The 23,683-nt window shown below is 40.3% G+C and overlaps 1 protein-coding gene across 19 annotated transcripts in view; it reads right to left on the bottom strand.

Moving 5' to 3' along the window:
- Positions 1 to 23,683, bottom strand: part of LOC120406051 (potassium voltage-gated channel subfamily KQT member 1-like) — an 819,762-nt gene that overhangs the window by 574,162 nt on the left and 221,917 nt on the right. For all 19 annotated transcript variants that reach the window (XM_039540307.1, XM_039540238.1, XM_039540231.1 and 16 more), the window contains one exon: positions 16,452 to 16,566. In XM_039540307.1, the coding sequence (XP_039396241.1) occupies positions 16,452 to 16,566 (115 nt within the window). The remainder of the gene's footprint in view (positions 1 to 16,451; positions 16,567 to 23,683) is intronic.

Raw genomic sequence — 23,683 nt, 5'->3', positions numbered from 1 at the left:
GTTGATGTTGTACTTCAGGAGTTCTCGGGCAACAATTGCTATTCAGTGTTTGGGTCTTTCACTTTTTGATTCGTCTAGTAGGGTATGGACATTCCAAGTTGCAAGAAACATTTTTGTTTTTTGACTGCACTGGGAGTGATCCCTCTGGACATAGTTAGCCAGTCAGGTATGGTGGGATAGCCTATATTTAGCACATCTTTTCTAGCCCCTTCCCCAAATGGGGTGAGCAGAGGGGTTCCTAAAAAGGCCCACTCAGTCATGACCGCTGCTGCTGAAAATGGCCCCCTATCCCAGTCCAGGAGCACATGATGACCATCTTGCAGTCATCGCCTGCATGTGGGTGTGTGACTAGGGACTCCTGGTGATCACTTCACCTATCCCCCCATCACTACTCACCCATCACTGCAGGACTTTTATGGGTAGGGCTGGGGGAAAAGTTCTTCCTGTGAAATAAGCCTGCGAGTGAGTACCATCACAGAATCATAGAAATGTAGGGTAGGAAGGGATCTTGAGAGGTCATCAAGTCCAGCCTCCTGCGCTGAGGCAGGACCACGTAAACCTAGATCAACTCTGACAGGGTTGGTCTAACTTGTTCTTAAAAACCTCCAGTGATGGAGATTCCACAGCTTCCCTTGGAAGCCTGTTCTAGAGCTTAACTACCCTTATAAGGTAGATTTCACTTAATAGCAATCCTAGTATTAGCAACTTATGATTAATGACAACATATTACAGGAACCAGTCCAGAGTCAACCTGTGCCTGCCGACAGTGGAGGGGCAGAGTGAGGGAAGCCAGCTTCAGCAGTGTTACTGAGCATGCTCAGACTGTTTGAGAGCATGTTCATTGCAAGCCAAGCAGAAAATATAGGAGGGTATCTGACCTGCCCCCCACACGTCATCTCTGAACCAATCCCATCCCATTAACGTCAGTGTAAATGGGATTCAGATATTTGCAATGTCATGCCTCTTATTAGCAATTTATTGGAAGAACGGCCCCACCTTCAGGCATGTTTGTGAGGCTGCAGCCAGAGAAGGAAGTGCTAGGCCATGCCTCCCTTGGCTGCAGCCCTGCAAACCTGCGTGCGACCGGTGCTTAGCCCGTCACAGTTCTTCTTTCTGGGGCTGCAGCCCGGCAAACCTGCCTATGTGCAGGGACCACACAGAAAGTAAGGAGCTTCAGTTTAGGAGGACAGGCTGGGGGCAGGGCAGTAGTAGGGAGAGGGGCTTCTGCCCAGATGTCAGAACTGCATAGCACCTCTCTCTGCACTCTCCAGGCTGCGCCCCACTGGAATACTGCATGGAAGGAAGGAAGTGCTGGGATGTACTAAGCTCCACCCCCTAGAAAGCATCAGGGAGAGGTAGGGTGCAGCCTCACAGGCCTCTGTACCTCCACTCTCTGTAGAAAGCCCTGGCATCTGGACTGCAACCACTCTCCCTGCTGCTGCCCTCCCCACAGGCAGGTTTGTGGGGCTGCAGCCAAGGAAGGCACCTCTCAGCACTTCGTTCCCTGGCTACTGCCTCACAAACCTGTGTTCCACTTATTAGCAACTGCTGGAAAATAGAAACTTTTTGCTGACAGCCAAAGGATTGCTAATAAGAGGAATCTACTGTATTTTGACAGCTTTTCCTAATATCTAACCTAAAGATAGGTGCGATGTTTGCCCTTCTCCAGTCTTCTGGGACCTCACCCAAGCTCCATGAGTTCTTGAAGATAATTGCTAATGGTTCCCAGATTGCTTCAGCTAGTTCCTTAGGTAATCTAGTATGAATTTCACCAGGTCCTGCCCACTTGAATACATCTAACTTATCTAAATATTCTTTAACCTGTTCTTCCCCTATTTTGGCTGGTGTTCCTTCCCTGTTGTTGTTAATATTAATTGTGTTGAGTATCTGGTCATTATTAATCTTTTTAGTGAAGAGGGAAGCAAAATAGGCATTAATCAACTCAGCCTTCTTGATGTCATCAGTTATTAGCTTTCCTTCCCTGGTAAGCAGAGGACCTACACTTCCCTTCATCAGTCTCTTGTTCCTAATGTATTTAAAGAACCTCTTTTTATTGCCTTTTATGTCTCTTGCTAAATGTAACTCATTTTGTGCCTTAGCCTTTCTGATTTTGTCCCCACGTGCTTGTGCTATTCTTTTGTACTCCTCCCTGGCAAAATTCATCCATGTTTCCACTTTTTGCAGGATTACCTTTTGATTTTCAGGTCATGACAGAGCTTCTGATGAAGCCATCTTTGCCTTTAACTATTCTTCCTATCTTTCCCTCACATTGGAATAGTTTGTACATGAACCTTCCTGGGAAAGGTGATTCTCAGGTGATTCTCAGAATGCCTAGTTCAAAGGGGCTGAGTCAAAGGAACAGGAGTGCTGGGTCATGGCAACCCTGTTACAGGGTGTAAGAATGTTGATTTGTAAGTGGTGTGGGTGCAACAGTCACATAGCAAAACGTAGTCGTTCTGAACACGATTTCACAAATCAGACCACTTTTTCATACCATAAGAGCTACTTCTGATTCTAAGTATGAATTGAATGCAAATATCCTTTTTTGGGGGGTGGGGGTGGGGAGGGGCAATGCGGTTGCTTTCATATTCAGATCTTGGTTTGCTTCTAGCTTTAAGGCCTCAGACTGAATTAAGGAAGCATGTTTACATTTCTTTGAAGCATTGTTCTTAATATGATATGGTCAGCTAGCATAAGGGCAGCTAAGCCACATAAAACTTAGAACCATATTTAAAAATTGTGTGTAGAATTTGTTTTAGCTGGATCATACACTGTTCCTTAACTTGATTTGATCCCCACTGTGCATAGGGCCCTTAGAAAGAAGAGCAACTGTTAGTCTTGCTCTGAACCCATGAAAATTAATTAAGATCCCATTTTCCAATGGGGGAACAGGTGTACTATCACTTCATTGGCAGTCCATTTCACTAAAAAGAGTTATTACTACAGCAGTTCAGCTGAATGCAGTTACCACTGATGATGTTCATTGTATGCAGCGCTCACCTTCTAAAGAATTCCTCCCAAGAGAACCTAAGTGATGATTGCTAAACCACAGCATTACGCTGCTTTACATTAAGAAAGACCAGCTGACATTTACCTTTACATGACCTTATTGAGCTATAACATGCATACTCAGCCACAGTTGCCTAGCCATGCTGAGTTACAGTATACCTCATTATTACTTTAAAAGATTAAAAATTATACAGCAAATTTTTAAACTCGCACAGGACAACTCTGAAAAACAACAAACGGACATACATTTTTAGAGCTGATATTTTCACAAAAGACATGATATTCTGTAATGAGTTTGGTGTAATCTTTCGGTACAAACCATGGACCAAACTCTCCATTTGCTTACCAGAGGTAAACTCTCGCACATGTCAAAGAGTGTTGGCTTAACCATACAGTAGTGTCATTGCAATAGGATTGTGGGCACTTACAGCATCTTTTGCTTACAATTTTCAACTATAAAGCTAGTGGAGGTGAACAATCTGTTTCACCAAAATCCTGCACTGAGATCCATGTGGGCAGACCCTTTTGCATGTGCACCGCTCCTCTAACTTTGATGGAACTTTGCACAGTGGTCCCGTACACCCATGCATTGTTCCACTGAAGTCACTGTCTCTCTGCACAGGCCTAAGTATCTGCCTGTGCAGATCCAGTTGCATGACCTCTGTGTAAGAACACTGTTATCCAAAATGCATAGCACAGAAAGGCCATTGAAAAAAGAAGTGCCAATTCTTCTTCCACAATGTATTGAGCAGTAGCCTGCACCTGGGACACCCCAATCCCCAAGAGTTGTAGATCTCCTCATTCCTCCCTCTTTTTCAGGGGCTCAGTGACACACTGTAGGTCCAAGGGCACAGGTCTCTTTGCATGCGGTGCCTCCACCTAGCCACCAGGGGCATAAATTAATAATCCCCAAGACCTCTAGGATATTACAGTTTATAATGACATAGAATCAGTGACCAACGGATAAGGATAAACATTTTTCTCCTGAAAGGGTAAGGGTACATCAAAAGAAAGGGGAAAGAACAGACAAAGGAATCAAGGATGTTAAATAAAAGAGGACCCAACCCACTACACAAGAAGAAACACTAACAGCCTAAAACTAAGTCAATACAATGAACAGCCCCCTTGCCCCAAGTATCCCCTGCAGGTTTTATTAGGTAGTGGAGTTGGAGCTTGCTGCAAAGGGCTAATCTCCCATTCAGCTGCAATGAGTCCCTATTGGCCACAAGCCTTTGCTGTCCCATCTCCAGGTGCAGGGGTGGTCTGGTGTGCTCAGTAGACAGCTAATGCTCTAAGGTCAAGACACAAAATGGAGTCTTCAGTACTCTGTGGCCAAGTGACATGTATGCATGCCACCTCTGGTCGAACTAGTCTGCTAAAAATAGCCATGTAGCCATGCTGGCATGGGCACTGGGATAGGCTAGATGCCCAAGTACCTAGAGTCCCAGATGGGATTGCATATGGAGGGGCTAGCCCCTCCTACCCACCCAAGCTGACATGGATAAGCTAGCGCATGTACGTCTAACTCAGGCTGTAAATTACACCTCCAGCCCCAATGAAGACATAACTCAGTGAACCCTCTTCATCTAAGGGTGTGGTAACATGGTAAAGAAATAAAACACTATGCATTGTCTTGAGGTACCAATGTGATTGAGGTCTGATGGAGAAGTTCCCCTAAAATCTGTTACTGTACATTTTCAGAATAAGGAAATTAATTGATTTCAAGAAAGTACCTACATTTCTATAACTGACAATGGAACAAGTACCTTTTTCACAAAGAAACTAGAGTGAAAGTTTTGAATACTAGAAATAAGAATGGCAAGATCTAGAGTTTCATTCAGCAAACACAAAATCTGCAGTATTGTGTAATTTGATATGGATAATCTTCTACATAGCAACCAAGACAATATACAGTAGTAACGTGTAATTCTCAAAAACTAAGTGTACATGATAGGTCGTTATAAATGCATCCTGCACCTGCTTTACAATAGCTCTTTATAGGTTTCCAACAGATGAAAAAATGTACTCTATGTACTAACTAATGGAGTCACACTTTGTTTACTCCACAGTGGCTTCCCTGAATGCCTGGCTATCTGAAAAATGGGATGAGTACATAGCATTACAGCTCATGGCATTTGACATGCCAATCTCAATACTTACTGTTCTTTAAAATACACACTCCAAATGCTAGAGCTTAGTAACTTGCTCAAGTTAACCAAATCTGACAATATTTGACTTCTAACAAAAAATAAACCTCATTCTTATTTATGCAAGCTATTATAACTTTAATAGGCCAGAACTTCAGCTGGTTAGTGGAGCTCCACTGAGGTCAGCTAGGGTGATTAACATCAGCTGAGGACCGAGAGCTGATATATATCTAGAAAATTTCAGTCAGCCACATAATACATTTTCTTTTTTTAAATATGCTGCCTCTGTTCCCTGTATGTTTGAAACACTGCACTCAGCTACATTTTACCTGGACCACAGGCAATTGTGGTGTCGTGGCAGGCTCCTTGGCAGCTGCATTTGCATTCTGAAAGTGATTAACTTACGGCAGTGTTGAAAGCTTGCTCCACATTTTCATTTTAAATGGACTCTTCCTTCACACTATTTTTTCCAGTATAAAAGCAGGCATTCTCTTAGCATTATGCCAGCATGCACATCACACGCATCCACTCTCACCAATATTGGAAATGACATTCAAAAGTCATCTTAAAGCAGCAACCTGGAGAGAGCTGCAAGCCACTGTGTTGGCCTTCCTAATGATATTAATGATGCATTCTGTAAGAGGCACATCCTATTTTCCCCCCAGCACCTTCATATTTGAAGAGTATCCTGATCACAGCACAACCAAAAGGAAGGTGACCAGGATGCCAAGATCCCATACAATCTGCCCCACTTGCAGATCATAAAACTGTTCTGTGAGGGCACACTGAACCTCAACATGCATTGGGTTGGAATGGGGATGAAGTGGCATGGTCAATGGATGCACAAGAACACAGATACACAAACTATTCTAACACACACACAAACACAAAGCATGCAAGGATTACTGGAATTATTGAACACAGCTCTCCTATCACTCAACACCCCAGCAGGGAGGATTTCTGACCCCAATGAACCTAGTTGACTATCCCCTGTGCATACCCAGTTACTACCCAACCTGTGCACAGACAAAAGGATTTGCTCCTACATGGTTCCCAGATTTCAGAAGTGTGCTTTGCTCAGACTTTTTTTTTTTTAAAAGCTACTGATTTGAAGTATCAAGTTTAATGGATGCATCAACAGCTAATTGTAAAAAAATATATAAGTTAAAGGCTTTGAAATAAAGAATTACTAGGAGCATGATCCTGCAGCCCTGTTGAAATCAATGAGAGTTTTGCCACATAGGGATCTCTCTATATAGTTTTATTATCAAGAGATCATACTAAGTCTGCAGGGATTATAGCAGTCATGAGAAACCCTTAGTGTTTTTATTTATTTATTTATTGAATGTAAGACTTAGGAAGCTTAATTGCATTTAGGTATTAGGCTGAATTCTATTATCTCCTTTACATTCGTAAAACCCATTGACTTCATTGTGTTACTTAGATCAGAATTTGTCCCATTAGTGGTAAAATGCATCTCTCTCTTAAATGCAATAGAGTGGAACTATTCACACTGCGTAGTCCATCTCATATAAAAAATAAAGCTATATTTTAATTCCCGGTGAACTACTGTAAGGGAGATTTACATTGTGTTGGCATACAACATGAGTTAATGTTTACACTAAATATTTTATTTACAACAAGCAGAACTCAGAGTGAAAATGTAGCTTTCAAGAAGAACAAAAGAAAAGAAATGATGCAGCCCCATCACAAATTTTAAAACACAGTAGTGGAGGGTATGTATTTATATAATACATATACAAAATGAAGGGGTTTCAAGAAGGGTCACACCAAGAGATAAGTATATCACAAAGGAACACTTACCTGCTTATACTTCTGCTAAAAGACAGAACAAATAATGTGTGTTAAGGATATCCATGATTTGGGTATGTTGGTCAAAACAGGAGCTCCATAATTAGGATTTGCACAAATGCAGAATACTTAAATTTGCAATCTGCATAAGGACATGCTACAGTTGTCAGACAAGCTGAATACATTAATGTGTATTTGCTATAATGGTATATTACAAGGGTAGGCAACCTGCGGCATGCGAGCTGATTTTCAGTGGCATTCACGCTGCCCGGGTCCTAGCCACCGGTCTGGGGGGCTCTGCATTTTAATTTAAATTTTAAATGACGCTTCGTAAACATTTTAAAAACCTTATTTACTTTACATACAACAAGAGTTTAGTTATATATTGTAGACTTATAGAAAAAGACCTTCTAAAAAACGTTAAAATGTATTACTGGTATGCGAAACCTTAAATTAGAGTGAATAAATGAAGACTCGGCACACCACTTCTGAAAGGTTGCTGACCCCTGGTATATTAAGTAGAATTGTGTTTACCTAAAAGTGAAATTAACACTCAGAATGATGAAAACTCATGTTCTTGACACTGAAGATGAAAAACACTACTCAGAACAATGATATTGCATTGTTTTAACAGACAACTTTAAAATGTTGCATTTCTATTCCCTACTTGTGTTGAGCATATTCTCTGTATGTTCCCATTACAGATATACTTTAGCGAAACATATTATTGACAAGCCAATTCAACTTAACATGCATAAACCTAACGTTCTTTAAATGAAATGCCATGCTGCGCCCTCAGTCCACACATGCATCTGACATTGACATTAAGGGGCATGCATGGACTGATAACGGATTTTTCAGTTTGCTGGCAATTCTAAGAAATCAGAAAAATATGTTTCAGGGGCCAAGCAGAAAACAGAATTATAAAAAAAGTTTAGCAAATCGAAATGGTAGGGGAAAAACTTTTCTTTTTGAACTAAACATTTCATTTAAAAACCCTAAACATTTAGTTTTAATTTAACTCATTTTAAGCAATTTAAAAATAAAATAAAAGTGAAGATCTTTTTAAACCGTCATTTTGTACTAAAAATGGAAATATTTTGTTTAAAAAGTGTCAAAATAAAGCATTTTAATTTTAAAAATTGTTACTTTTTAAAAAACTGAAACAATTCAGTGAAACTGACAACATATCAGTGTAGCCAAATCTGTACAATTTGCCAAAAAAAAAAAAATGGCCAAAAACTTTTGCCCAGATTTAAGAATTTTACCCATCTCTAAACATCATGCAAAATTTAAAATGTATTTTATATTTATTTAGTATCAGTTTTCTACAATTATTTCCCAGAATTTCTACCAAAACAGAAATACATATATGTTTTAATATGATCTGGAAATGCAAGTACGAAGTTTGAAAAGTATAATATACCAAATGAACTTAAAATCACAGTTCTTCATATACTAAACAGAAGATGTAAGGAAAATATTTGTTTCTTACACAAATGCACAATAGAACCAATCAGTGTAATCAAATTCTATACGGTACTGTATAATTTACTATGTTCAAACTAATTTCTTGTTCTGAAAAAAAGGAATCAAACATTGCTGAGGATTCAAACACATTAACTTTGCTTGTTAATTTGTGGAAAAATCACTATAGACATAATATACTGTGAGTAAAATTCTCTGATACACAATGCAGATTTCTATTGCACATTCTACATGGAGTACAGAATGTTCAAGACAGGCGTATATGGTGGATCAGAAAATAATTTTGCTCTTAATCTCATACTGACTGGTACAGTCACGGCTGGCGGTCGCCTCAGGTCCCAGACTCTGAGGAGGGGGTGCCACTAGGACCCAAAGTGTAGAAAATTGTGTCTGCTGCTGGTGCATATGTATTCTCTCGGCTCTAGATGCACAGAGATGGTGGAGTGCTGTGCTGGAGGAAGGAGGGCACAAGAAACATAACAAGCAGGAAGGAGAAAAGGTGAGAGGGAATAACAGAAAGCAGCAGGAGCTGCAGGGAGAGAGAGGAGGAGAAGCCTCTTATGTACCCCTCTAGCACTCCCAAGAGCCTGGGATGATTAACACCAGCTTCTCAGGGAGCTTCCTGCTGCTTCCCTGAACCCACTTGAGGAGAACAGGCAGTCAACTGAAATAGTAGGAGCCAGTTAGGGCCTTAAAACACTGATATCTTCCTTCACTCAGGCCCTGCTACCAGCCTGGTTATTTGTCCCCTTCAGTTGAGTGTTGAGAGCCACTATAGCTGACACAGAACAGCAGTCATGAGTGAAAGAAGAAAACGCCCCCCTGAGGCAGCATTCAGAAAAAGCAAGCAAGCAAAGGAAGCTTTTCTATCTAAGCAGGAGGGAGCTCTCCTGAAATACATAGGCACAAATGTTCCCGTTGAGCCTTCCGGCCCCAGTGAGGATGAGAGTGGTGAGGAGATGCCTGATCTTCCAGTTAGTCAGAGTGCAGGTGACCTGGCAGCTATTGCAGCATCCATATCTCCATCTCAAATGGATGTAACCATGCACATTCCTGAAGAAAAGTGTAGATCAGAGAAGAGTGTGGTGGAGGCGCAAGGAACAGCTGCTGCTGAGTTTAGTCCCTTAAGTCTAAATGATCCAGGACTGTAGACCCACTTGACCAGTAGCCTGAGGGACTTCCTTGTACCTCATGGGCCACAGCAAGTGAAAAACTTCATGTTCCCCAAAGACAATGAAAATAGAAGTGGACTTCACACCTGACATCAGCCATACGGAACAAATGACTTTAATGGTGAGTTTTGCAACAACAGAACCTAGTGAAAATGTCCCTGCAATAGTGACTGTCACAGAGCATTTTCTAGAATTTGTTGACATTGATGATACTACAGGAGCTGGTATGACAAATGTACTTCTTAAAGAGCTGGAACATACAGGAATTGTGATAGCTGACATGAGAAGTCAGGGCTACAATAATGGTGCCAACATGAGAGGAAAGAACAGAGGAGTGCAGACACGGATCAGAGAGTTAAACCCTCGAGCTTTTTTTGTCCCATGCAGTTTTCATTCATTGAACTTGGTGGTCAGTAATGCAGCATCAGCTTCTTGTGGGGCTGCTGAATTTTTTAATGTAATTCAAAGCATCTATGTATTTTTCTCTGCATCAACTCATTGATAGCAAATTTTGAAGCAACATCTGGGAACATCCTCTCTGACACTGTAACCACTGAGTGCCACATGATGGGAAAGTCGAGTGGAGGCGATAAAGCCTATCAAACACCAAATTGGGAAGTTAGATGATACCACAGTTGCCATGATGGAGGATAATGCTATGACAGGAACTGTTTGTGAGAGAACAGTGGCAGAGGGAAATGGAATCACCAGAAACATACATAACCTCACATTTCTGTGTGGCGTAGTGTTGTGGCAAGACATATTGTTTGAAATAAATGTTGTAAGCAAGAGACTCCAAGGTGTTGACCTTGATATATCCGGAGCAATGGAACAACTGGACAAAGCAAAGTCACACCTAGTCTTACCGGTCAGATGAGGGATTTCAAAATGTTCTGAATAGTGCACAGAAGTTTGCAGAGGAACTTCAGACTGAAGCCATTTTCCCACCCATTCAAGAATACAAGAGAACACTGAAGAAGAAGACATTTTGATTATGAGGCATGGGATAATCCCATAAGAGACCCCCAAACAACAATTCAAAGTTGAATTCTTTAACCAGGTGCTAGATTGTGCAATACAGTCAGCTGAAGAACGTTTCATGCAGCTCACGGAACGCAGCAGTGTATTTGGGATTCCAAAACTCCTCACTGTACTTGAAGAAGACCTACACCAGCAATGCAGGGCACTAGAGACAGTGTTGACACATTACTACATGCGGGACATTGATGCAAGTGATTTAGGTGATGAACTGAAAGCCCTTTCAAGATACATTTCAGCAGGATCAACTCCAAAGGCTGTTCTGGAATATATGTGCACAAATAAGATGACCACCCTCTTTCCAAATGCTTTTGTTGCTCTGTGCATACTTCTAACACTTCCTGTAACAGTTGCCAGTGGAGAACGCAGCCTCTCCAAGCTGAAGTTAATAAAAACACATACACGCTCCACAATGACATAGGAAAGGCTGGTCGGCCTTGCAACCATCTCAACAGAGCATGAGCTGGCCCAGACTGTGGACCTTCAGGAAGCAGTTCAAATCTTTGCAACCAAGAAGGCATGGAAAGCACCACTTTGATTATTCAAACAGATAAAAATGCCAGTGTTTACTATGCAGACAAGAAAAGTTAACTTTCAAACGCCTGAACAGCAAATGTAAGTGTTACTTAAAATTTTTCAACGAGGCTTTTTAAGTTGTTAGTTCTCCTTTATTGGGGTAGGTAGCAGAGCAGTACCATGAGAGGAGTAGAACAGGAAGAAGGCAGAATTGAGACCTTTCAAAGTTTTGGCCCAAGCGAGGGGACATGGGGGCATCATTTGAGCTTCCCGCCTCAGGTGCCAAAATGTTGTGGGCCGGCCCTGGGTACAGTCTGTGTTTATATTAGGCTGCTATTTTTAAAATAAATCCTCACTAAACATAAACTGGACATATTCAATATATTTTGCTTCTATTTTAGTTATCAAAGGCCCATGGTTTAAAATTACCCAGGAACAGAGATAATTCATCAGAGTTTGGTATTATACAGCTGAATAAATTTGTATGAGTACAATTTTAACAAGAGAAGATTGCAAAGGATAATTTAAAAAAAAAAAAAACCCTAAGTGACACATGAACTTAAGTTCCATTTTCAGAACAGTCTTAAGCGCTTAGTAGCCTAAGTCTGATTGGAAGCCAGTGGGATTTAGGCTTCTAAGTGCCTATATCACTTTTGAAAATGGAACATAGGCACCTTTCAAAATGTTACCCCAAACCTTTTAATGGCATATGTGGATGTCCAAAAAAATCCCAGATGAATAAAACTAATGGGATACTGAAGTGTCTCCCAGACTTTAGAAAGAGAAGCCCATGCACTCTTGCTACGCAGGTCCATTCCGGGATCATGACATTACACCTACATCTAATGTTTAGGTCAGAACATGCAAAAAATAGTCAACATATACATATGAAAATATAAAGGTTGGAAACAAGCCCATCAAAGCAGGACAAACCAAGTTAGTGGCATGGTGGCTAGTAAGCTCTTAAAAATTCTATAAAAGCTTGGCACCATATTGTGACTTTTAGAGCCTTCCAATTGTTGAAATGGAGATATCAATGTCATGTCTGAACACAGTTGTTGCTAATAATTCCTGTACAATTTCCCTGACCAGTATAGATAAGAATTTATTTCAACTGAGTACAGAGTTAAAACTATAGAACTGTGCTACTGACTACTAGGGAATCTCATAGCCTGAAGCAGTGCTTCTCAACCTTTTCCATATTGGGACACCCCCCCACCCCAGGAATCCTTTCCCATCGAGCAAGGATCTAACTGGGTGCCTCCTCCTATTTTGATTATCAAGAAAAAGAAAGCCTGTCAAACCCCTGACACCTGTTCATAACCCCAGTGGTCTTTAGCATGTTTTGGTTTCCCAGAAAAAGAAAAATCTACATTAATGAATGGCTGTGGCTGTCGTGGTTTTGACCATATTAAGGACAAAAACCTTATAGAAGGTTGGAACATGATTATGATTTCATTTACCTACCATGATCTCTACTGTAAAGCTATACTAAGGGTTATGACATGTAAATGCATATTTTGGTACTTTGTAAAATGTTTTGTTCACCCAGCGAATCACACTTTTCAGTATGGATATTATCTACCTGAATGATTCCTTTAGATGCGTCTCTGGCTTCTCCAGTAAATGCAAGTCGAGTTTTACTTGCCCCATATATGCATATAAGTCCACTTAAACAGTGGGACCACTCACATGGGTAGAGCCAACAGGATGAGGGCCCTATATATGTTGATACATTTACTAGTTTAAAGTAAACACATTTTACTTACTTTGAAAAACACACCTTATTAGCTTACGTAAACAATTATTTTGCAGATGTAACAGTGTTGGCTAAATACCAAATATGCTATAGTGCACGCATGAATTTCAAAGTCAAAGCTTCATGTAAACACAGAAGAGTCCCTTGATTAAATTTGTATTTAGATGCTGTAGGAAAGCTTCATTGTCATATAGTATAACCTCACAATGTACGCCCGCCCCAGTCATTGTACAAATCCAGCTAAACTCATCAACTGGCATGGTTGTTTAAAACTGGTGATTATGTTAGTACAAGTGTTGCATTTGCTAAACAACCTTTCTTGTTGATTTTTAAATGTTAATATCACTAAAATCTTTCTAAACCAAACAACGCAACCATCCTAAAGTTGCTACTCAAGTACTAATGACTATCATGCTGCTCTTGTATCAGCAGTAGTTTCACCATAGTTAAAGTTGTTAAAACCGAAGTCTGTAACACAGGTACTTTAAACCTTTATTTTATCCAAATCTTACTGAACCAGCAGAAACTAAAAACACAGAATAGAAACTGAGCAATTTTGATTTTCGTGGTCATTTGATGAAAAATGAATTGCTTTGGTGATTTCCTCCCCTTCCTCCTCCCCACTGGATTGTCTCTGTTTGCACCCGTTTGCAAGCAATATAAAACCCTCTGGAACCTGTTCTTTGGCACATGGTTGCTTTTCTTGTGCTGTTTCATAGAATATCAGTTGCACATTGAGAGTGTTTGTCTTCAAAGACTTTTATAAGACTTTTTAGTCACAAAAGACAAACCCATTCAATTTTAATCTGATGACAAATCTGCTGCAGGGCGAATGCCATTCACTTCCAGTGGGCAAAGCATGGAGATTTTCACCATATACCTCTAAAGCTTAGAAAAATTCCCTGAACTGGGAAAGAGGGGACCAGGAATTCAAATATCACCTCTTAACTGTAAGTTACCATGCAATTCACCATCTTTATTATTGACTAAATCCACAAAACTTTTGTTTGCTGTGGAGCTCCATATGGCTATTTAAAAAAACCGACTTAAACAACGAGTGCCTCTTTAAAATTTAGAACATCCCCAGTTAAACTGTAAGGGCTTCATTAAATGTGTGCTAAATTCAAGAGTTAGCTGCTAGAGCTGGGAGTACACAAATAAGGCATGGAAAGCAGGTAATAGCAGCAACTAGCAGCATTCTTACAGCCCTGTCTCTCTTTAAAACAGTTTTTACTGTGATGTTGTTGTTCATGATCTGTGGGATGGAAAAAAGCTAATTTACCAAACTTTTTTGATATCTTTATTCCATCTGATTTACAACAGATACTCAATGGATTTATCTAACTGCCAAAATTCAGCTAACTAATGCTGTTTTTCACTTAAATATTTGTAAAAAATATGAAAACATTCAATCCCAGCATTAAACCTGTGTACAACATAAAACGCTAACAGGTTCTCCCCCACAAAAAAGCCATAACATTTCATTTCATTTCAAGGCCATCTTCTCCAGCATCTGCCTCGCATGCTCATAGATCAAGCTTGACACTCCTACAATTAGTGATTTGAAAGCAATACGCGCAACTCATACTGAAGATTTAGAGGTGGTTGCTGGGAAAGGATTTCTCCTCTTGAAGGAGCCAAATCTAATTGTAGTGTCACACCAAGTGTTTTAGTAAGAGGCAAATCCCAGCCTTGCTCTGCCTTACCCAGAAAAATATTTTCAACTGGAATTCCATCTTTTCTGTGAACCGATGTGTCATGTACGTCTTCTGCAGTATATATATATATATATCAGCTATGGAATGCAATGGAGCAACAATACAGCAAATCTTATTAGCTCATTGTATCATTCTTTTATCAGTACTTCACCATTCTTTAGAATTTTACTAGGCAATACATGACATTAGACTGACAAATATGTACAGCATTGTGCTGGGAATAACAACATTGTTCTGCACCCAATGGCAGCTGGAATGTAATCTCACTGTATCTAACTCACAAAATAGGGCTTTTAGCCCTTTGCGCCCCACCCCCCTTACTTTGAAGAAGAAAACTCAAATGCAAGAGTAATTTGCACATGGAGTACCAGAGTTTATATTTTTTGCAGTGAAGTTGTAATTTGTCAATGTAACCTTATTTTCCAGTCATCTACTTGTCATACTCTGAAGGTTCAATCATCAAACTTCCTCACTAAGCCACTTTCATACTTTCCTTTCCAAATGTGAAGACAGGGTAGTTTTCACATTTGACATTAAAACCAGCCATCATTTTTTAGTTTAACACACTCACATACTCAGAAGCAAGATTTATTCTTCATGTATTTCTCAGATGAAAAACCAACACATCCTTATCCCTGAGAGGAACATACAAGTAAAAGCACTACACACTGCCAGACAAAATTTGAGGTTCCTTCTGCTCTGTCTACACTAGAGAAAAAGTAATTAAAAAAAGACATTGCTTAGAATGCCTTGAGATTGCACCTCTTGTGATGTACCTTTTGGGCCCACACCACTGCCATCAGAAGAGTTTTTAATCATAGTATTGGTTGCAGCACCTAGGTTGAGGCCTTTTGCTGAGGTCTGGCTAAATAAGTATAGATTACATTAGTTTCGCTTCAGCTTAACACAAAGCTACAAACATCACAACTTCACTGGTTCAGTCAGTGCCAGCTACAACTGCCAATGTGCTGCCCCAAGTTTGAAAGTTATCCCCAAACTCGCTACACTCAGCAAGAGACTTGAGCATTATAGGACAGATGTTTCAGAGTCCCTGAATGCACTGCTACAGAGTTGCCAACGTGCGGTGTGGTTCTATCGAACAGTATTGATGCATGTACTTGTGAAACCAAAAAGGTAAGCGATATGACAAACAATTTCACGAAATCAACACCCCTGCAATGGACGCTGAGTGTAGACATGCTCTTCAAGTCCTACCCAGTGACAATCAGAACTGCATTAATTATTCTACCCTCTAATTCTTGAAAGCACTGTTTCCCTGTTAAGTATATCCACATAATTCCTTTATGAACATAGCTGTAAGTGTCTACACTACCTTTGGGGTAACATCTCACAAGTGCTTTTACTCTTGGAGGCAAACATTTCACTTCAATTGTCCTTTCAACAATAGTTTCCTTCCTTTCAGGTTACGTCCACACACAAAAGTGTTTCATTATCACCTACAATGAAGTTTAAATGCATTCAGGAGATTTTGGAGATCAGACCCATTCAGAAGTCTGCAGAGGCTTAACCTGTCTTTGAGAATCAGTCTCAGGAAAAAATTTTAATGGACGCAAAAGATGAAGTCACAAACCAAAAACACCAAGTCTCCAAACCATGGCTTAAAGAGCAGCCTTTCTGTCCCAATAAATTATACTGAGTAACAGCTCTTAGCTTAAAGCTAACTACAAGTGCATTTTTTTAAAAAATCAAAAACTTCTATTCAGTATATAGCATATTCCCTCACCATTAGCTGATGTTTATATTATCCAGTAAAAGCCATTATTCCACTTACTGTGCCACATCAGATACAGCAGGCAGTGGTGACTCCTCTGATATGAGGTCTATGTCATCGATGAAGCTGTTGTCCTGTGACATTTCATTGCTGTTCCCTTCTAAGCGCCTTCTCACTAGACAAATAATTTAGAAAGAGCACAGTATGTTAGGGAGGCAGCATCTTCAATTTTTTTCCTCCACCCATGAATTTCCATAGTCGATTTAAAAAAAAAAAGTCCCATCGTAAGACACTACATTTTTAGAGAAGACACAATTAATTGTTTTGATAATTATTACACACATATAAGCCACATGCAAAAATACAAATGTACACATATGATGTGGTACATACACAGAAAGAACAAACACACAGGGACACTCTTACAGTTAAGCGTGTTTTTTTTCATGAAGACCAACTTTTGTTCTAAGTGGAAGTTCACTATATGAAGAATTGCAATTTGGACACTGCAATGAATGAAAACAATTGGGGACTTTGATTTATTTCACAATAAATAGTATTCCACTACATCCAGGTTCTCTATGAGCCAAGAAATGGGCCCAGGAGGCTCCCAAGTGCCAGGCTTCACAGCCACTGAATATTACGAAAACCTTGAAGAGGGAATCATCACTCAGTGGCAAACGCATACTGCTTACACAGCCACTCAACTCTGTCAGCGTTGGATGCTGTGAAGACCATGAGCATGCACTGTGCTTCCCTGAGCTATGGGTGGGGAGTGGTGACAGGTTGCCAGAAAAAGTTGCAGCCGGTCAGAAAGGAACCTTAAAAGTCCTTGATCCTCTGTGCTCCCAGCTGACAGCTCACAAAGGGAACTTGGAACCAGGAAATAGAACAAAGATATTGGGCCAAAGACAAAATCTTCCCACCAGGATTAGGAGGAAAGAAACACTATCCACAAAGAAAAAACTTGCAAGATGGCTTCTCTCTCCCACATCCCCAGTTCAGAATCTGTCTCTCCCCTCCACTTCCTATAACCACTTCCCATGGTCCCTCACTCAACCCCCATATTAAATCAATGGTGCTAGAGTAGCAGTACAGTGTCCAGGTCTAAGAGTGGGAGAACTGCAAAATTCCTTGCTGGGATAGGTAAAGGTATGAAGCCTGGCACTGGAGGGAGTGCACTCAGAGAGACCTCAAAGGGGACGGAGGTGCAGCTAACCCTGTAACTGCAAAATAATATATATTAAGAATTTAGACTAGTTAACACTTTAAAAAGCACTACTACCCAATGTTCATTTCAATCAAACATAGGGCCTGACTTTCACCTGCAATTCAAATAAATGGGAGTTGCAAGAGCTCATCACCTCTGAAAAAATCAGGCGTACAATTCTTTGGATATTCATCAACGGTTTGTCTTTAAAACAATACAGTAGACATTGCTTCATTTATTTCATGCAAAAAACATTGAAAATATCTATGGACATATATAAGTTTACTTAAATCATTTTGATCTGAAACAACAAAATTTGTCAAAGCTGCTAGTGATCCAAACAGGTTCTATGAAAGTTCTCTTCCGCATATTTTAATGTTGATGCTTCTAGAAAACTTGATACAAACAACCGAGAGCAGATCTAAATATAAGGGACTAACTTGGAAAACATTGCCATGAAGAAACAATTTGATTCAACCAAGAACCACCATATGCATACCACCAAAGAAAAATAAGTGACTGTCCAGAAGAAAGCAAAGTGAAACATTAATTCATCACTGCTTATGAAGGTAATTGATTTAAAGTGACAAGAAATGAGAAAGGAAGGGCCACTTAGAAAACTAAAGTTGTCAGAGTCTCAGGTTCATCCTATGGCACCAGTTGGTTGGCCTATCTTCAAGCTAAACACTAATGTATTTCACATCAATGCTGAGGAATGGAAAATCCATAGTTCATATACAAGGGGTGAAAATGAAGGCCTGGACAATAGAGTTCTAAAATGGCATAACTGAACATTGCTAGCAGGACAGAAAACTGGAAAATAATTTGACTTACATCTGACTCAGACCTGCAGTTAACCAGAGCTACTTTAAACTATGTTTTTAGGGAAAAACAAAAGATTTCTGACACTGGAAATAGAACTCCTGTTCCCTTCTAGCATTACTGCTGTGGCTGTTCCACAGGAGCTCTATAGAATGTGACCTGTCAATTTTGCACTTGTTCTGACAAGCCACATTTCTATAAGCAAAGATTCCATTCACTGATCACGGTCTTAAGAAAAAGCAACTGACAGATGCTGCAATGTATGAAATATCTTAAGGAATCACACAAGTATTTAGGATTAGATGTTTTCAGACCCCCACAGAAGCAGCATCACCTGCGGCCACAGACAGAGGGTGAGGTTTGGCCTTGATATAAGGAAGGGTTTCTCCTCACAAAAAGCTATTAGAATTTGAAATAGTCTATCAAAGGGAGGGTAAGTCATGGCCTAAGTGTATTCAAGGGAAGAACTGTTCTGTTAGCACCCCACACCACACCCTTGGGTATTCCTACTGAAATGCCAAAGAAGGGACGACAGTTAAATCAGAGATTTAAGAGATGGCTGGATATACAGGTAGTAACTGTGGCCAGAAATGCTTTCTTCCTTCTGCATTGAATAAGAAGTGTCCAACGTTTTATTTTCAATGCGGACTTTTCTTTGATTATTCACAATCTTCTCAGCTCAAAATCAAACTAACTTTGCGTACTATCTGTTAGGACCACTTGGAAGCTGAAGTTAGTGCAGAATACTGGTGCCTGTTTATTAAACTGTGCTTTGATGCAGGGAGCACGTTGCACTCTGCTCTGTAATCTGAACAGCTTCTAATAAGTTTTTTTTTTGGTTGAGTTCAAGGTGTTCATCTTCATATATAAAACCATAGGCATCTGGGGCATTTCTCCCTGTATGCGTCTAGATTTCAGTCAGAAAAAGCACTCAAGCTGTAGCTCCCGCAGGTTAAAAGAAAAGTTCTTGCCCAAGGAGTATAATACAGTAACCTGCTCTCTGCCTTCTGACTCTCTTTAGGGTGCCACAACTTATATAATTACTAGCTGCATCATATCACCAGATGATATTTTAACATGAATTCCATTTCTGAGCAATAGCTCTTCACCCCATAACGGCAAAGTGCAAATCTTTTCCAAGCATAATTTATTCCCACTGCCTATACCCACCAGATGCCAAGGGGGAAGCAATTTCTCCAGGTGCTGGTAGGGCCTAGTGTTGTATCCAAGAACAGCTCTCTCATCAACAAGAATCAGTGTGAATTTGGTTCAAGCCTCTCACTGGGAGAAACTAGACCCTCCCTGTTCTGAGTGGGTCAGTGGGAAGCATTATTATGAGGCTCGTGGCATTTAGCAGTTATATTATATGGTTTCCTAATGCTCTCAGACAAAACAGCACTCTTTTCTATCAGAGGCATTCGATTCATGCAGAGTCAGGCAGTGCAGGTTAGCATTCTGTAAAATATTAAGCCACTGCTAGACAATTCCGTTTTTTATCCTTGTAACCCTAACATTTTCCCTGGGGGTGTGGGGACAGAATAGGACCACTACTCCTCCTGCATGTTGTAAGAGGCAACTAAAAGGGGGCTGGGCTCCGCCAGATTAGAAATTTGCCCAAGACACACCATATGATGAGCAAGTCAACCATGTCCATACCGGATTGGTTGCAGCTCAGGTTAATAATGACCGCCCTATCCATCTCCCACCAGGGCGGACACGACGAGTATGCTACTGCTGTAACCCCAACAAAGAGGACCTGTGGAATAGATATCACCATAGCCACATGGAATGTAAGGACATTGAGACAAATAGGGAGGTTGAAAGAACTCACATATGAAATGGAACAATACACCTGGCACCTCCTAGGAATCTCTGAGGTCAGATGGAAGAACTTTGGAGAGGCACTAACGGAAGAAGGCCATGCACTCTATTACAGTGGAGAGGACAAACATGTCAATGGCGTAGGATTTCTTGTGCATAAAGATATCAAGAATTCAGTATTAGGATGCTGCCCAATATCCAGCAGGCTTATTTCCATCCATCCTAAGGCAGCACCGTTTAATATCACAATGGTACAAGTCTACATCCCTACAATAGACTACCATGATGAGCAAATTGAAGATTTTTACAATCAACTCCAAGATATCATTGATAAGGTACACAAGAAAGATATTCTGATTGTACAGGGAGATTGGAATGCTAAAATGGACACAGGCAGATTGGCGAGATTATTGTGGCCCTTTCTGTAATGCGGTAACCAATGAGAAAGGATTGAGACTTTTGGAGTTTGCCAGCTATAACAATCTGGTTCTTGCAGACACATTAGGAGCACATAAAGCATCCAGACAATTAATGTGGCACGCACCTGAGAGTCTACATCACAGCCAGATTGACTACATCATGGTGAAAAACTGATTTCGTTCTGGGATTAACAGAGTTAAAACAAGCTTCCCCAATGCTGACATTGGAAGTGATCATGACCTTGTGATGCTAAACTTTTGGCTGCAGCTAAGGAAAATCGTCAGGCCAAAGTTCACCAGAACCAAGTTTGACTTAGAAAGAATCAGATACCGAAACATTGCAAAGTCATTCCAAGCAATGATCAGCAGAAAATTTGCCCCGCTGCTTGCTCTAGAGGAAGACATAGAAGCAATGATCAACAATTTCAATGCTGTAATGAATGAGGCAGCAATGGACATCCTTGGGAAACACCGTAAGAAGACAAAACCATGGGTCACAAATTAAATACTACAAATGTGTGACATTAGAAGAGAACTCAAGAGAGACAAGAACAGCACTGAGGGAGCTGATAAATACAGAGCAATTGACAGAAAGATCAAGAAAGGAATGAAGGTGGCCAAGGAAATATGGATTGAAAAACAACATTCTAAAATTGAAGAGTATCAATAATAAAAAATAGCAAATGAGCTTTCTAGGTTGTAAAAGGTCTGACAAAGGAAAGATGGACCAAAGCTAATGCAATTCAAGACAAAGAAGGGAACAGTCTTACAGAAAAAAGGGACATCATCAACAGGTGGACAAACTACTGCTCTCACTGATCTCACTAGGCAAATGGAGATCCTAGTGTCCTAGACAGCCCAGATTCAGAAGATGACAACTTTCCAATGCTGTGCAAAGAAGTGGAAATCACTGAAGAACGGAAAGGCTACAGGTATTGACAACATCCCACCCAAACTGATGAAATTTGGAGGAGAAATAGTAATAGATGTATTCACCAAGATCTGCAACAAGATCTGGCAGACCGGTGAGTGGCCCTCCACGTGGACACAGTCACCAATCATCACTCTGCCAAGGAAAGGTAACCTGCAATTGTGTCAAAATTACCTAACCATAAGCCTAATTAGCCATCAAAGCACAGTGATGTTGAAAGTCATATTGAAAAGACTGAAGCCACAAGTGGAGAATATCATCGCTGAAGAACAGGCTGGCTTTAGTGCTGGAAGAAGTACCACAGAACAGATTTTCAACCTTCGTGTTCTATGTGAGAAGTACTTACAACACCAGTAGGATATCTACCACGTCTTTGTTGACTTCAAGAAAGTGTTTGACAGAGTATGGCACGAAGCTCTCTGGGCAACCATTAAGTAGTACAGTGTTGGTCATAAGCTTATTCTTACTATTAAACAACTGTATGCCAAGACCAGCAGTGGAGTTCTCATCAATGGCACAATAGGAGAGTGGTTTTGCACCACTGATGGAGTCCAGCAAGGCTGCCTTCTTTCACCCACAATGTTCAACATCTACTTGGAGTGCATAATGACTGATGCCCTAGAAGATCACATATGCACATTCAGCATTGGGGGGCAAACACTCTCAAGTCTTTGGTTCACTGATTACATTGATGGCCTGCCAGGCAGTGAAGATGAACTTGCCAACCTTGTGAAATGATTGGATGAAACCTCTGCAAAATATGGCATGGAAATCAGTGCAGAGAAAACCAAACTGATGACAAACAAACATGATGGGATCAGCTCACATATCACTGTCAGCGGACAAGAGCTGGAGGCAGTGAAACAGTTCAAGTATTTGGGGGCAATCATCACTGATGAAGGATCAAAGGCAGAAATTCTGCAGGAACTGTGCAAACAACAGCAGCAGTGGCAAAGCTAAAGCCAATTTGGAGGAATTAGAACATCTCCCTAGAATCCAAACTGAAACTGTTGCATGCATTGGTCATCTCCATTTTTCTGTATGTGTGCAAGACATGGACCCTTACAGCAGAATTTGAACATCCATAAAATCCTGGGCATCTCCTACTTCCACCATGTCATTAATGAAGAAGTCCACATCATCACCCAGTGTACTGGGTCATATGAAGATCTCCCGACAACCGTGAGGAAGTGCAAGCTGAAGTAGTACAGACATGTAACAAGATCATCTGGCCTATCCAAGATCATCTTCCAAGGGAGAGTACAGGGGAAGAGAAGAAGAGATAGACTGATAACATAAAAGAGTGGACAGGAATGGATTTTGCAGAGACTCAAGCACTGACACAATTTGATTGATTGATTATGATCCACCCTAACATTAAAAGCAATTTTACACTGTTGCCACGTTAAGTCCTAAGTGACCCAATTCGCTGATATATTAGCCCTCTAATCCTTAGGTTTTTCCATTCTATACAATCAAAACTTTATCAGTGATAAATTCAAACTTCATATCACCTGCATTAAAAATTTTACATCGTAAAGATGATTGTAATAGTTGTGAACAGTGATCTTTTTGCCCAGAAATGCTCTTTTCAGAAATTATTAATTTGCTATATTGCAAGATGACTTTTTTATTGTGTGGATTTCCAAAATTCACTTCAAAGTAAGTGTTCACTCAAAGAAAAATATCAAAAGTCAGAATAGAAAAGGATAAAAATATTTTCTGTCAAGAAGTCATGAGCTTCTAAGCAACTAAATAGCTCATCAGAATCACTCATGATAATTCTTCAATTTTGAAGAAATATAAAACATTAAAATACCTTCAACATGTGATAGTGATGCTACCCAGGAATAAGATCCGAAGTTGTAAACTCTAGCTACCAAATATAGATAGCTCATAACAGCTGTAACTCAATCTTGAGGAATTGTATCCTCTATTTCATTTTACTTTAACCAGTTTTGCTCCTCAAGAGTGGTCTTACAAGCACAAACTACTGTATGTGGGATTTTTTATTGGGGGGGGGTATTTTGATGTGGTTTTTTTTTAGTTCCATTCCAAATGCTATCAAAAGTATAAAGGAACCATGGCA

The sequence above is a fragment of the Mauremys reevesii genome, linkage group 1 (genome assembly GCF_016161935.1).
Source record: "Mauremys reevesii isolate NIE-2019 linkage group 1, ASM1616193v1, whole genome shotgun sequence".
Lineage (NCBI taxonomy): Eukaryota > Metazoa > Chordata > Testudines > Geoemydidae > Mauremys > Mauremys reevesii.
The sequence above is the reverse complement of the archived record's forward strand: the minus strand, read 5'-3'. Positions and strand labels throughout refer to the sequence as shown.